Below are 13765 nucleotides of genomic sequence, written 5' to 3'. Positions count from 1 at the left end.
GGCACCTCTCACCCCCAATCCTGGTATGCATGGCACCCCTCATCCCTATCCTGGTATGCATGGCACCCCTCACCCCCCAATCCTGGTATGCATGGCACCTCTCATCCCAATTCTGGTATGTATGGCCTCCTCATCCCAGAAACCTTGTATGCATGATACCCCTCACCCCCAATCTTGGTATGCATGGCACCCCTCACCCCCCAATCCTGGTATGCATGGCACCCCTCAACCCCAATCCTGTCATGCATTGCACTCCTCATCCCCAATCTCAGTATGCATAGCACCCCTCATCCCCAATCCCGGTATGCATGGCACCCCTCATCCCCAATCCCGGTATGCATGGCACCCCTCATCCCCAATCCCGGTATGCATGGCACCCCTCATCCCCAATCCCGGTATGCATGGCACCCCTCATCCCCAATCTTGGTATGCATGGCACCCCTCATTCCCAATCCTGGAATGCATGGCACCCATCATCCCCAATCCTGGTATGCATGGCTCCCTCATCCCCAATCCCGGTATGCATGGCGCCCCTCATCCCCAATCCCGGTATGCATGGCACCCCTCATCCCCAATCCCGGTATGCATGGCACCCCTCATCCCCAATCCCGGTATGCATGGCACCCCTCATCCCCAATCCCAGTATGCATGGCACCCCTCATCCCCAATCCCGGTGTGCATGGCACCCCTCATCCCCAATCTCGGTATGCATGGCACCCCTCATCCCCAATCCCGGTATGCATGGCAGCCCTCATCACCAATCCGAGTATGCATGGCACCCCTCATCCCCAATCCCGGTATGCATGGCACCCCTCATACCCAATCCTGGTATGCATGGCTCCCTCATCCCCAATCCTGGTATGCATGGCACCCCTCATCCCCAATCCTGGTATGCATGGCACCCCTCATCCCCAATCCCGGTGTGCATGGCACCCCTCATTCCCAGTCCCGGTATGCATGGCACCCCTCATCCCCAATCCTGGTATACATGGCAACCCTCATCCCCAATCCCGGTATGCATGGCTCCCCTCATTCCCATTCCCGGTATGCATGGCACCCCTCATCCCCAATCCCGGTATGCATGGCACCCCTCATCCCCAATCCCAGTATGCATGGCACCCCTCATCCCCAATCTTGGTATGCATAGCACCCCTCATCCCCAATCCTGGTATGCATGGCACCCCTCATCCCCAATCCCGGTATGCATGGCTCCCTCATCCCCAATCCCGGTATGCGTGGCACCCCTCATCCCCAATCCCGGTATGCGTGGCACCCCTCATCCCCAATCCCGGTATGCGTGGCACCCCTCACCCTCAATCCCGGTATGCGTGGCACCCCTCATCCCCAATCCCGGTATGCGTGGCACCCCTCATCCCCAATTCTGGTATGTGTGGTACCCCTCATCACCCCAATCCTGGTATGTGTGGTACCCCTCATCCCCCCAATCCTGGTATGTGTGGTACCCCTCATCCCCCCCAATCCTGGTATGTGTGGTACCCCCTCATCCCCCCAATCCTGGTATGTGTGGTTCCCCTCATCCCCCCAATCCTGGTATGTGTGGTACCCCTCATCCCCCCAATCCTGGTATGTGTGGTACCCCTCATCCCCCCCAATCCTGGTATGTGTGGTATGGTACCCCTCATCCCCCCCAGTCCTGGTATGTGTGGTACCCCTCACCCCCCAATCCTGGTATATGCATGGTCCCCTCACCTAACAATCCTGGTATATATATGGTCCCCTCTCCTCACAATCCTGGTATGTGTGGCCCCCTCATCACTTTCACACTGTACACACATACAAAAAAAAATAAACAGTTATACTCACCTTTCTTCTCTGTACTCCAGCGCTGCTGCGTCATGTTCTGCCAGAGGCCGGGGGAGGAGTGCAGCGCCGGAGCACCGCGCTGTCCGGCGCCATTTTGCTGAAGACTCACTGTAAATGTGTCTTCAGTAAAATGGCGCCGGATAGCGCTATGCGAATGGTCCGATCCGACACCTCATTTCTGCCCCGGTCTCCGGCGAAGAGAGGCGCCGCAGCAACACTCCTCCCGGTCAGGTAAGTATGTAAGTATGGCGCTGGAGATCGCGGTATGTGTTCAGTGTCTATGCATGCCGCGATCTCCGGCGCCATACACCTCCTCTTACCTGTAACGGCTGGATGCCTGCTTCTGTCTGGAGCCAGACAGCGCGTCACGCATGCGCAGTCTATCGAGGCTACAGACAGAGGGACGCATTCCCCGTTATATTATAGATAACTAAAGATAGCCATATACATTCAATGAACATTTGGTGGAACGTGAAATTCGAGGGACTAGTAGTCCATTTAATGTGTATGGAGAGTCACTAGACTTCAAATGATGTTAGGGAAAGGGAGGTTTGTATATATTGGATTTTAACTTGTCCAGTGCAGAGGTGCCTGGTAGTAACTTAAAGAGAACCTGTCTTGTTGAAAATGGTATCTGATCTGCAGGCAGGATGTTATAGAGCAGGAGGGGCTGATCAGAGGGATATATGTTTTTTTGGGAAGGAAATGTTTTAGTATAACTTACTCATTGGAATCCTTGGTGTTTGTATGTTTATCTAGTGCGCTGTCCTATTCTGTGATTGACAGTCTTCCCTGCATGACTGTGCATGCAGAGATAGCTGTATGACCTCCCAATGTGTAACATCCCTGGCGGCGTGCTTGCATAGTGCACCACCTCCCACTATGCAAGACCGCAATCTTACCTGTCAGTCCAGCCTACAAACCTTGCTCCAGTTCATGCTGTGTGCATGTCTCTTGACTGACTGCTTAGGGCGGCGGCCCAGTTACTTCCTGATTCTTATAGCTGCTGTGGGCGCACCCCTAATGCGTCTCCAGCCTACTCCTGTGAGTCACTGGATATTTAAACCCTCTTCACCCAGAAGGAGGTGCCTGAGCAACACCTTCACTCAGTTAGTCTTTGCTACTGAATTGCCAGGTCCTGTCCTGTTTCTAGTCTGTTTCCGCCACTCTGGGGGCTGCATACCCAGACCTGTTATCTCTGACTTCTAGTCTGTTTCCGCCACTCTGGGGGCTGTATACCCAGGCCTGTTACCTGTGACTTCTAGTCTGTTTCCGCCACTCTGGGGGCTGTATACCCAGGCTCGTTCTTGTGTCTCATTGAAGTAGCAGTTCCTGTCGGAACTGTATCCTAGCCTGTTACCTGTTTGTCTCTATGTCCGTACCTTCCCTTTTCCTGCAGTATCTGAACCTGCACCTAACTCCAACTCGTTGTCTCTGTACTTCTGTTTGTGAGTTTTGTGTCCACTCGCTACTTCATAGGAAGTACCTTGTGTGTATCTGGTTCTGCTTGTCCCTTTTCCCTTCCTCTGTATCTTCCTCCTGTGTTCTAGCCATCTTCCTGTATTTTCCAGTCTGTTCCATGTGAACAGAGCCCTGTCCTCTCTGCCTTGTCCACCGTACCTGCGGTTTAGCTCCGCTCAGTCTTGCCCACCGCTTCGACGGTTTCTCTCTGCTCTGACTTGCCCACCGCTCTGCCGGCTTCCCTCTGCTCTGCCTTACCCACGTTTCCGGCGACTTCTCTCTGCTCTGACTTGCCCACCGCTCCGGCGGCTTCTCTTTGCTCTGCCTTGCTCACCGCACCAGCGGTTTCTCTCTGCTCTGCCTTGCCCACCACTTCGGTGGTTCCACTCTGCTCTGCCTAGTCCACCGCACCTGCGGTTTCTCTCTGCTCTGCCTTGTCCACCGCTTCGGTGGTTCCGCTCTGCTCTGCCTTGCCCACCGCACCTGCGGTTTTCGCTCCTCTCTGCTTGCTCACCACACCAGCAGTTCCTCTCTGCTCTGCCTTGTTCTCCGCTCCGGCGGTTTACTCTGCTTGTCTACCGCATCTGCGGCTCTGAACCTGTCTCCCAGTCTGTACTGGACCCTATCCAGCCTGCGCTCCAACCTGCTAGTACCTCCCTGTCTGCACTCCAGCCGTGCTTGCCAGTATCTCCCTGTCTGCATACCAGCCGTGCTTGCCAGTGCCCACCTGTCTGCATACCAGCCGTGCTTGCCAGTGCCCACCTGCCTGCATACCAGCCGTACTTGCCAGTACCCACCTGTCTGCATACCAGCCGTACTTGCCAATACCCACCTGCCTGTATGCCAGTCTAACCTGCCTGTTCCTGCATTCCCCGGTGTGGGTCAACAACTGTGACCGGGGTCTGACCTGGAGTCGCACCTGGTCTCTCTGCTCGGTTCCTCCTTGGTCCACGGAGTCGACTAAGCCGCCGTGCGACCTTGATCGGATCGGGTTGATACTTAGTTACGCCCCTCCAGGCACTCCTCGGTTCATGGTACAGTGGGATCACTAATCACGCTCACGCCAGTCAGTCCGGGCGCGAGCGTAACACAATGGACTCATATGCATACAAACACCAGGGATTTCAATGAATAGAATGCAAGTTATAATGAATCTTTTTCACCAAACTAAATATTATTTTACTCAGGTTTTCATTCTCTATACCATTCTCTACATAGATTGGACTGCGCGTACAATGTGACAGGTTCCTCATAAGGTGATGACACGTTAACTTACTATGGTCAGAGATGAGCAAATTGATTCAATGTGAATCAAAATTGTGTCAAATTTCTGGGAATTAGATAAACCTGAGAAATTCCAGGAATTTACCACTCCTTCCACGCAAATTGTCTAAAATGGCAGTTTCCATTCTCCACGGTGCGGAAGATTACATCAGTCAGAGAAAGCTCACATGACCTTGGGTACAGCTGGACGGGCTTGTCCATAATTCCTTGCAACTATCACATCACAAAGGAATAGCACAGCAAATCAGGAGTGACTATTATAGCTTATGTACAAACAGAAGCAGGAAATGCAGAATCCATTTTGAGGGGAATCTGGCTAATGAGAAGATGTCACAGCTCATATCTTAGCCATAAAGAGATAAGGAGAAAGTCACAAACCACTGAAGAATGGATACAGTTCTAGGAGACCTAAGAGAGTTGCACACATCTTTTCAGGGCAATTGGATTACTTACAATTCGTGGCAAATTGATTTGCCAAAAATCTAATTTTTTGGAAAAATTTGGTGAAGCTGCCAAATTCGAATTTCAAAACATTTGCTCATCTCTAATCATATCATATGTATCATTGTTATCATTATCATTGTTTTTAACTGTGGACCGCCTCCCCAGAACACGGGTAAAAGCTATAATTTACAGAATGATATGGTGAGGGAGGATGAAAACAGGGTTACTCCCTATTAAACCTGCAAAGGGATCTGAATCTACTAGACATTTAGGACATATCCAGACAGAGCAGAGAGTATGCATATGCAACCAATATGGCGGCCCACATAGAAGCTTTTAAAAATAAAATGGTCATTCAAAGTGGTAATAGATGTCTGGCCTGAAGAAGACATCTGTCCGATGTTGAAACGCTTAGCCCTATATTCTTTCAATAATTTCTTATGTAGATATTACCTCCCAGTCTGTCACACTAAGCAGCACTTATACCAACCACTTCTTTTATTTTAGTTTTTAAACTATTTATCTGATACATGGTGGTTCCAGCAGCATACCATCGCCTAGGGCAGCTAGAGCTGATGCATTCCATCTTTGGATTTGAAACAGGGCTGTGCCTGGTATTTGCACATCCCTCCAAGGTATACATTTTCTGTCAGCCCCCGCCATCTCCACTTTCTTAAAGATTTCTGCACTGGAGCACCCTACCTTATGGAGCACCCTACCTTTTTTTTCTCATTATAGGCTCATTACTTATTACATACTTAAAGTGTTCTAAATAAAATAACAAAAAACAAGCTACCCTCCCAGGCCAGTGCTGCTCCTATCCTCTAAGTGCCTTGCTCCCCAACGCTCTCATGACATTGTTTATGTCACGTGAGCATTGCAGCCTATCGGTTGCTGCAGATGGGTTGTCAGAAGATCACTTGGGGACACAATGCTCGGAGCAGAGATGCCAGTCTGGGAGATAAGTATATGCTACACGCACGCCGCTAGGTTCAGATAGGGGCGAGACAGGTTACATGAATTCTTTGGAATCCTGGGGGAACCGTGACTCAGGGTGACCATAGACCATATGCTGCAGCTTCTCTCAGGCACACAGGTGTATTGACCATCAGGCACAGACACATAGGTTGTTTCCCTTGCTGACCAGACTCACTTGACAAGGCTCCTCATAAATGGTAGAACAGTAGCATTTAATAAGAAGCTGCACAGCCAGTGCAAGTTAAGTCTTATGAGCAACAGGCTCCAGTGACAAACAGTACAGTTTCCTTAACAGCACAGCAGTTCACAGTCTTCCCAGTAGTACAGGACAGCACAGTTCTAATGCAAAAGCACATTAATGAACACAGCATTCTTTACAGCACAGTGAGATGAAGAAGGGGGGAGGGTTTGCTGAGGGAGATGATCCCTGTGACACCATTTCTTCCAGTCCTTATCTTTCTGCCTGACAATACTCTGCACTGCTAGTTCAGGAACTCTCCTGACCTGTGCTTAGCTTCACTCCTGACTTGAATCCTTTTCACTTGCAGGGGTGCTTCTGTGAGATACAGATCATTCACCTTTCTCTTTGGCTCCAGCCAGACAGTAAACAACTTCCCCACAATTCCCCTGGGGCTCTGCTAAAACCCTCCCTGTCTCCTGTGACTGTGTTAACCCCTCTAGTTGCTGGATGCTTTTAAAGCAACAGCACTACTTCTGCATGTTACATATACTTTTTCATTTAAGAGGAAAAAGAAACCAGATCTCCGAAGCAGCATGTAGTCCTCCAGAGTTCAGAACAATACCTCTGCCTTGGATGGAAAACAAATGAGGATGTGTTTCTAATGTGTGTAGCACCTTTAGTTATGGTGTCATGACTAAAGGTGCTACATGCACCAGAAACATGTAGTAGATAGATGCGGTTTCTATGAACAGTCTCTTCATGTCATTATGGTTTTTCACCTTACTAATTAAAGTTTGAAATTTTATCTCCATTGAGCCGGATCCAATTTGATATACTCATACCTTTTTCTTATTTTGTTTTGCTCACTAAGGGCATTCAAAATGGGTTATTCAGTAGAGGACAACCCCTTTAAATCATTTTACTGAAAAGTTCTGTGTCTATAAAGAGTAACGTCTTCCTCTGTGACCATGGTCAGTTCACAATAAAAGTTGAATATCTGCAACTTTGTCATGCACCATATAAAACACTCCACCCTGTTTTTATTACAAGGTTATAGCAGTTTACTAAGTTTTAGGCCAAATATACTAATCTGCACCATAATTTGTAGATTTCATTGCTGAGTATTTGCACTCACTTCACATATGAGATTTATGTTCAGCTGTATTTATTTAACAGGGATTAGATCAATTACAGTATTCCCTGTGGAACTTGTCTCAGCCTGCCGGAATAATTATACTATAATTTATCTTCCATAGAAAAAAAATCTACATAAATAGTTGACTAACTTGTCAAAATCATGGTACTCTGTATCACGTACTTGTTAAAACCTATTATGTCTCCCAAAGCTGCATTTATAATTCAGCTAACTTCAATCTACAAAATTTAAAGAGGTTGGTCTCTTTTTGATGAATACTCTAAAATGGTCTAAACTAATGTTCACCGACATGGCAGGCCCTAACTATTCTGACTCCATACAGGGCCGGCGTCAGCACCCGGGCACCCCGCTGGGCTATGGGCGGAGGAGAGCGGTGCCAGCGCCCGCCCTTCTCCCCCGCTTGCTCAGGGCCCCAGCAGCCGGATACTTACCTCTCCCCGTGCCTCCGCAGACCCGCTGTCTTCCTGCTGTGCGATCCCTGTGACATCTCAGGTCAGAGGGCGCGGTGACATCTTTCCACCGCGCCCACCCCTGAGCCGTCACAGGCAGCGCAGAGCGGGAAGACGCCGGCGACGCTGGAGTCCGGACCTGAGCAGCGGCAGCAGGTGAGGAGGAATGAGGTGAGTATTTGATTTTTTTTTTTTTTTTTTTAATGTATGGAGGCATGGGGCATTATATGAGGGGGGGGGTGTGACATCCTGCATGGGGCATTATATGGGTGGGGGTGACATCCAGCATGGGGCATTATAAAGAGGGGGGGTGACATCCTGCATGGGGCATTTTAAAGAGAGGGGGGGTGAAATCCTACATGGGGCATTATATGGTGGGGGAAAGGGACATCCTGCATGGAACATTATATGGTGGAGGAAAGGGACATCCTGCATGGGTCATTATATGGGGTGGAAAGTGACATCCTGCATGGGGCATTATATGGTGGGGGAAAGGGACATCCTGCATGAGGCATTATATGGGGGGGAAAGGGACATCCTGCATGGGCCATTATATGGGGGGGTGACATCCTGCATGGGGCATTATATGCGGGAGGAAAGGGACATCCTGCATGGGTCATTATATGGGGTGGAAAGTGACATCCTGCATGGGGCATTATATGGTGGGGGAAAGGGACATCCTGCATGGGTCATTATATGGGGTGGAAAGTGACATCCTGCATGGGGAATTATATGGTGGGGGAAAGGGACATCCTGCATGAGGCATTATATGGGGGGGAAATGGACATCCTGCATGAGCCATTATATGGGGGGGTGACATCCTGCATGGGGCATTATATGGTGGGGAGAAGTGACATCCTGCATGGAGCATTATATGCGGGGTGAGATCCTGCATGGGGCATTATATGGGGGGTGAGATCCTGCATGGGACATTATATGGGGGGGTGACATCCTGCATGGGGCATTATATGGGGGGGACATCCTGCATGGGGCATTATAAAGAGGGGGGGACATCCTGCATGGGGCATTTTAAAGAGAGGGGGTGATATCCTGCATGGGGCATTATAAAGAGGGGGAGTGACATCCTGCATGGGTCATTATATGAGGGGTGACATCCCGCATGGTTCATTATATGGGGGGTGACATCCTGCATGGGGCATCATATGGGGCGGAGAAGTGATATCCTGCATGGGGCATTATATGTGGGGGTAACATCCTGCATGAGGCATTATATGGGTGGTAAAATCCTGCATGGGGCATTATATGGGGGGAAAAGTGATATCCTGCATGGGGCATTATAAAGGAGGGGGGGTGTGACATCCTGCATGAGGCATTATATGGGGGGGAGTGACATCCTGCATGGGGCATTATATGAGGGGTGACATCCTGCATGGGGCATTATATGGGGGGAAGGGACATCCTGCATGGGGCATTATATGGGGGGAGAAGTGACATCCTGCATTGGGCATTATATGGGGGGTGACATCTTGCATTGGACATTATATGGGGGGTGATATCCAGCATGGGGCATTATAAGGGGGGGAACAGCCTGCATGGGGCATTATAAGGGGGGAACAGCCTGCATAGGGCATTATGTGGGGAGAACAGCCTGCACGGACCATTATATGGGGGCCAGTATCCTGTATGGAGTGTTATAAGGGGACCTGTATCCTGTACGAAGTGTTATATGGGGGCCAGTATCCTGTATGGAGCGTTTTATGGGGGCCAGTATTCTGTATGGCGCGTTTTATGGGGCCAGTATTCCGTATGGAGCGTTATATGGGGGCCAGTATTCTGTATGGAGCGTTATATGGGGGCCAGTATTCTGTATGGAGCGTTATATGGGGCCAGTATTCGGTATGGAGCGTTATATGGGGGCCAGTACACTGTGTGGAGCGATTCGCCGGTTTCTGTGCTATTGTGTAATTTACAATAGATATATCTCATGTAATGTAAGAAGTGAAATCTTCGGCATTGTACTATATATTTATTTCTCTGCGGTATCTGTGCATCATGAATCGTGGTATGTGTTAAAGGGGCCCACTGAGACTCTTTCGCCCAGGGCCCCTAAAAACCTGGAGCCGGCCCTGACTCCATAACTAGGCTATGAGTGTAAGGCACTCTTGAGACACTATTTTTTGGCTGTCTCTATGTACCAGTATTCACCTGAAGAGATTTCATCAGATAGCTTGACTCGACTGCAGAGGCACGTATGAAGATTCCAGAAGAAGGTTTATTTTTAAGCTGAATTCTTGTAGTTACGTACAATTATAGTAGGTAAAAAAACTATTCTGAACCTTAGATGCAAGACATGAGCTTCTTAAAATGGCTGACATGCTCAGAATGAGAAAGAAGAAGGGAGGGGTACCTGACATCACTGCTAGGGAGGAAGACAGGGAGAGAGGGAGGACAAACTTCTGAAAAGCAAACCTTGTTGCAGTGCAACGCAACAGCAACGAGACAATGCAATACTGTATGATTCCCAAGTCATGGGACATGACACTAAATATCCACATTTCTTACCACAGCACCCCTGTTGTAGGCCTCCAACATACAAAATGGTGTGAAAACAGTAAACACCAGTATGGGTTGCATCCACACTTCTCAAAATGACAGTAGTCACATGATTTACCCACGTGACTGCTTCCCCCACAGTGTTCTCTTCTATTGCAGTGCTGAAGTCATTGAGCACAGAAACAGGCAGCATAAGCCCACACATCCAGACATTGCTCTACAGCGCCTGTTCTGGTAATTTTTATTTGGAGGGATGTAGCTCAGGTTTTGCACATTACATTTCCCACTACAACATAAGATCTCAGCCAAGCTGTTAGGGATCTGTCTGTTGATTTGTGCATTAGTTTTATGTGGGCAACCTATGAGGCACCGACTATGCTACAATCAGATAGAAGGTTAGAAGAGAATGGGGATGGGGAGGGTGATTTTATGATGCCAAAAAAGTCTCGCATTTTGTCACATTGTTTATGAGCAAAAAAATTGCCATGGTTAGCTATATAAATAGGTCTAATTTGGATTTAGGTATTGTGACTTTTAAAAATCCAAGATGGCATAAAAATTGGAGGATCATCTCTAAACATAAGAGTTATATTAAAAGATTTGCCAAATACATCATAGTGCAACATTTTGATAAATTTGGTACAAATAAATATCAATGACAGCCTCCGGGAAAACGTACTCTCAAGATGAATCTCCTCCAATATGTTTAAATGGGTTGGAAAAGAAAGGCAGAATTATTATGCATAAATTCCTAAATACCTTTTAATTAGCAAATCATGTTTGTATAGTCTTGGTTCACTGACAGAATCCTGTCCTAAAATGTTAATAGGACTGATGCCTCTGATCATGTGTAGTACGATGCTCCACTGCTGTGATTTGGAGATCTCTTAAAGGGAATCTGTCACCCCCTGGGTGATATCAGACCTCTACTATGGGCATACCGGGTATTGAAATGTAAGTCTATACTTACCTGCATGGCCCATAGCAGAGGTCTGATTGCAAAGAAATCTGCAATCAAACCTCTGCTATGGGCCATACAGGTAAGTATAGATTTACTTTTCTATACCCTGTATGGCCTTAGTAAAGGTCTGATGTCGCCCACTGGGGGGGGGGGGGGTGACTGATTCCCTTTAAACCAAGCCTGTCAAGCCAAGTCATAGAAGCAGAGCTTCCTACTGCACATGCTCAGAAGCATTGGTTCTTTTATCATTCTGGGACAGGTTTCTATCAGAGCAAAAGTTGCTGGCCATTTTGATGCACTACAGTGATTACCTTCCTACACAAAACAAATTTTATTTGCTAAGTGAAGGTAGTTAGGAATTTATTCATGATGACTTATATTTTCTTTTTTTTTCTATTTCAGAACACCTTTATTTGTAGGCCAATGTCTATATTAAGTGTACAGCCATTCTCTGTCTATCCAGCTACTAGATCAGTAAGTGCCATGTCATATATACAATATAATGGCATTGCCCTTTACTCTACGAGTCCTGGGAAACAGGTGATACTGTATTGTTATGTGGAAATGCAGCAAATCTAATAGTTTATTGATATAAGTAAGATCTTCCTAAACAAGCCCTTGCGCGTTACTTCTAATGTTGTCTCACAGTCTTGTCTTGAGGCACGCAACACCTCATTTGAACCTGTGTATAAAGATGAGTGAGCCAAATTAATGAAATGTTGCCTGTTCCTATATTCTCAAAAAGTAAATATTTTATGATTACAGATTTTATGATGTATGAATGATCTACAAGAAAAATATGGTTTGCATGATTAAAAGGAATGGATTGCGATTTCAATAAAGAATTATACATTTCCATAAGGTTTGCCTGTTTTTTAGAATCTTACCTTTGCTAGAATGGCCCCCCAAAATCAATCTGACTACAGGATGTCAAACAGCTTAGACCCCCAGCGATTAGATGGAATTTGCAGGAGAACCGGGCAGGAAGCATTGCTTAATGCAGTGTCACTACTGGGGATTTGAAGTTAATGCACTATTTGTGTAATGCAGAGACATGATGGGTCCTTTAGGTTTAGAGACACTTTTTATTGGTTCTTTTTTTCTCCACCTAATTGTTGAATGTCTTAGTGAAGGGACCACTGGAGTAAGACATGCGCCTAATTCATTAAGAGGGGCACAACACACACCGGATCTTATATCTGTTGTGCGCCTCCTCCAGAAATGTTACTCCAGCCATGTGCAGATGTACATTTCTGGTAGAATTTATTCCAACAAAGTTGATGAATTTTCCATGTGGGCCGTACCACGCCTTGCCCTACCCCAGCTCTGCCCACATGCAACAATGGCCAGGACTGGCGTAACAACAAATTAGCTACGATTAGCTACATTTTTGTGCAACTTCGAGTTCTGCAAAAGTTTGGCGACATTTCTAGGTGTTTTACACCAAAATTCTATGTCAATATAAAAAAGACCCCTCAATTTATTCAAAATGCATCCCCTAAACCCAGTAGAACATTACAATAATTACATAAGGTGTAATGTTGCTAAAGTAGAGATTGGTGTAACCATTGAAAGGCATATGTACCATTCAGGTACTTCTGCGTTTAAACAACAATTTTGAGAAGTATTGAGCTACACAATATTACCTCTGCTGTTCCCTGCAGCTGAAGCCTTGATAACTTTGAAGTGGCATTGCTGTTGAATTGTGCTTCAGTATACATGATCCCCTTTGGGTTTTGTAATTGAATATTTGGTACAGCTGTCAGCCAGGTGACTATAAATGAGGTGTCGTTCCCCACTGTGCTGTCAACGAAGATGGTGCCATTCAGACATGTTCTTGGCTTAAGGTCTATTGACGTGCTCTCCAGCTATTATAATAAAGAAATATATTATTATCTATTGGTGACAGTTGTATTAATAGCAATAGAATTAGTAAGAAACATATAAAATACACAAAATATAGCTCATTGGTCTCTGAAGGTGCAAGATATAACAAATATTCTTTGTTTTATGTGTCTAATGGTCTGAAACACCAAAACAGCGGTTGTCAAGCTTTCTTTGGTCAACCGTCAACAGGCCTCAAAATAACCAAGAGACCTTACTGAGCCACCCTAACCTTTCTACAGACATACTACTGAAAAAGTAGAAGTAGTAGCTACTATATGGTAGTGCACCCCACAAAAAGGTTAAAGGATTCCCAAAATACTTTGACTAAAACAGTCAATTTTGACTTGTTGCTGAGTATCAGCTGTAGCATCGGCGTCTCTGCCCTCTGCCAGGCAGAGACGCCGTCCCCCTTACTGCCGCGGTCCTGCTTCGGCTTCTTCCGGCCTCCCTGCTGCTGGTGCACGCAGCTTCCCCGGCTCTGTGCTTAGGGCGCATGTGCGCGCGCTCCCTCTTAAAGGGGCCGTGTGCACCGTCCTAAAAAATCCCCGGCCAATGGCCGGAGGACTTCTCCCTATGGAGGTGCCAGTGCAAGGTTGTTGCTCTGTGATGCTTACTTTGCTTCAGCC

At 47.2% G+C, this 13765-nt stretch overlaps 1 protein-coding gene across 1 annotated transcript in view; it reads right to left on the bottom strand.

Moving 5' to 3' along the window:
• Positions 1 to 13765, bottom strand: part of LOC141156779 (calcium-activated chloride channel regulator 3A-1-like) — a 69148-nt gene that overhangs the window by 21593 nt on the left and 33790 nt on the right. Inside the window, exon 10 of the mRNA XM_073643157.1 lies at positions 12899 to 13120. Within this exon, the coding sequence (XP_073499258.1) occupies positions 12899 to 13120 (222 nt within the window). The remainder of the gene's footprint in view (positions 1 to 12898; positions 13121 to 13765) is intronic.

This window comes from Phyllobates terribilis, unplaced genomic scaffold, assembly GCF_046119375.1.
Source record: "Phyllobates terribilis strain yellow unplaced genomic scaffold, ASM4611937v1 Scaffold_8__6_contigs__length_399053987, whole genome shotgun sequence".
Lineage (NCBI taxonomy): Eukaryota > Metazoa > Chordata > Amphibia > Anura > Dendrobatidae > Phyllobates > Phyllobates terribilis.
The sequence above is the reverse complement of the archived record's forward strand: the minus strand, read 5'-3'. Positions and strand labels throughout refer to the sequence as shown.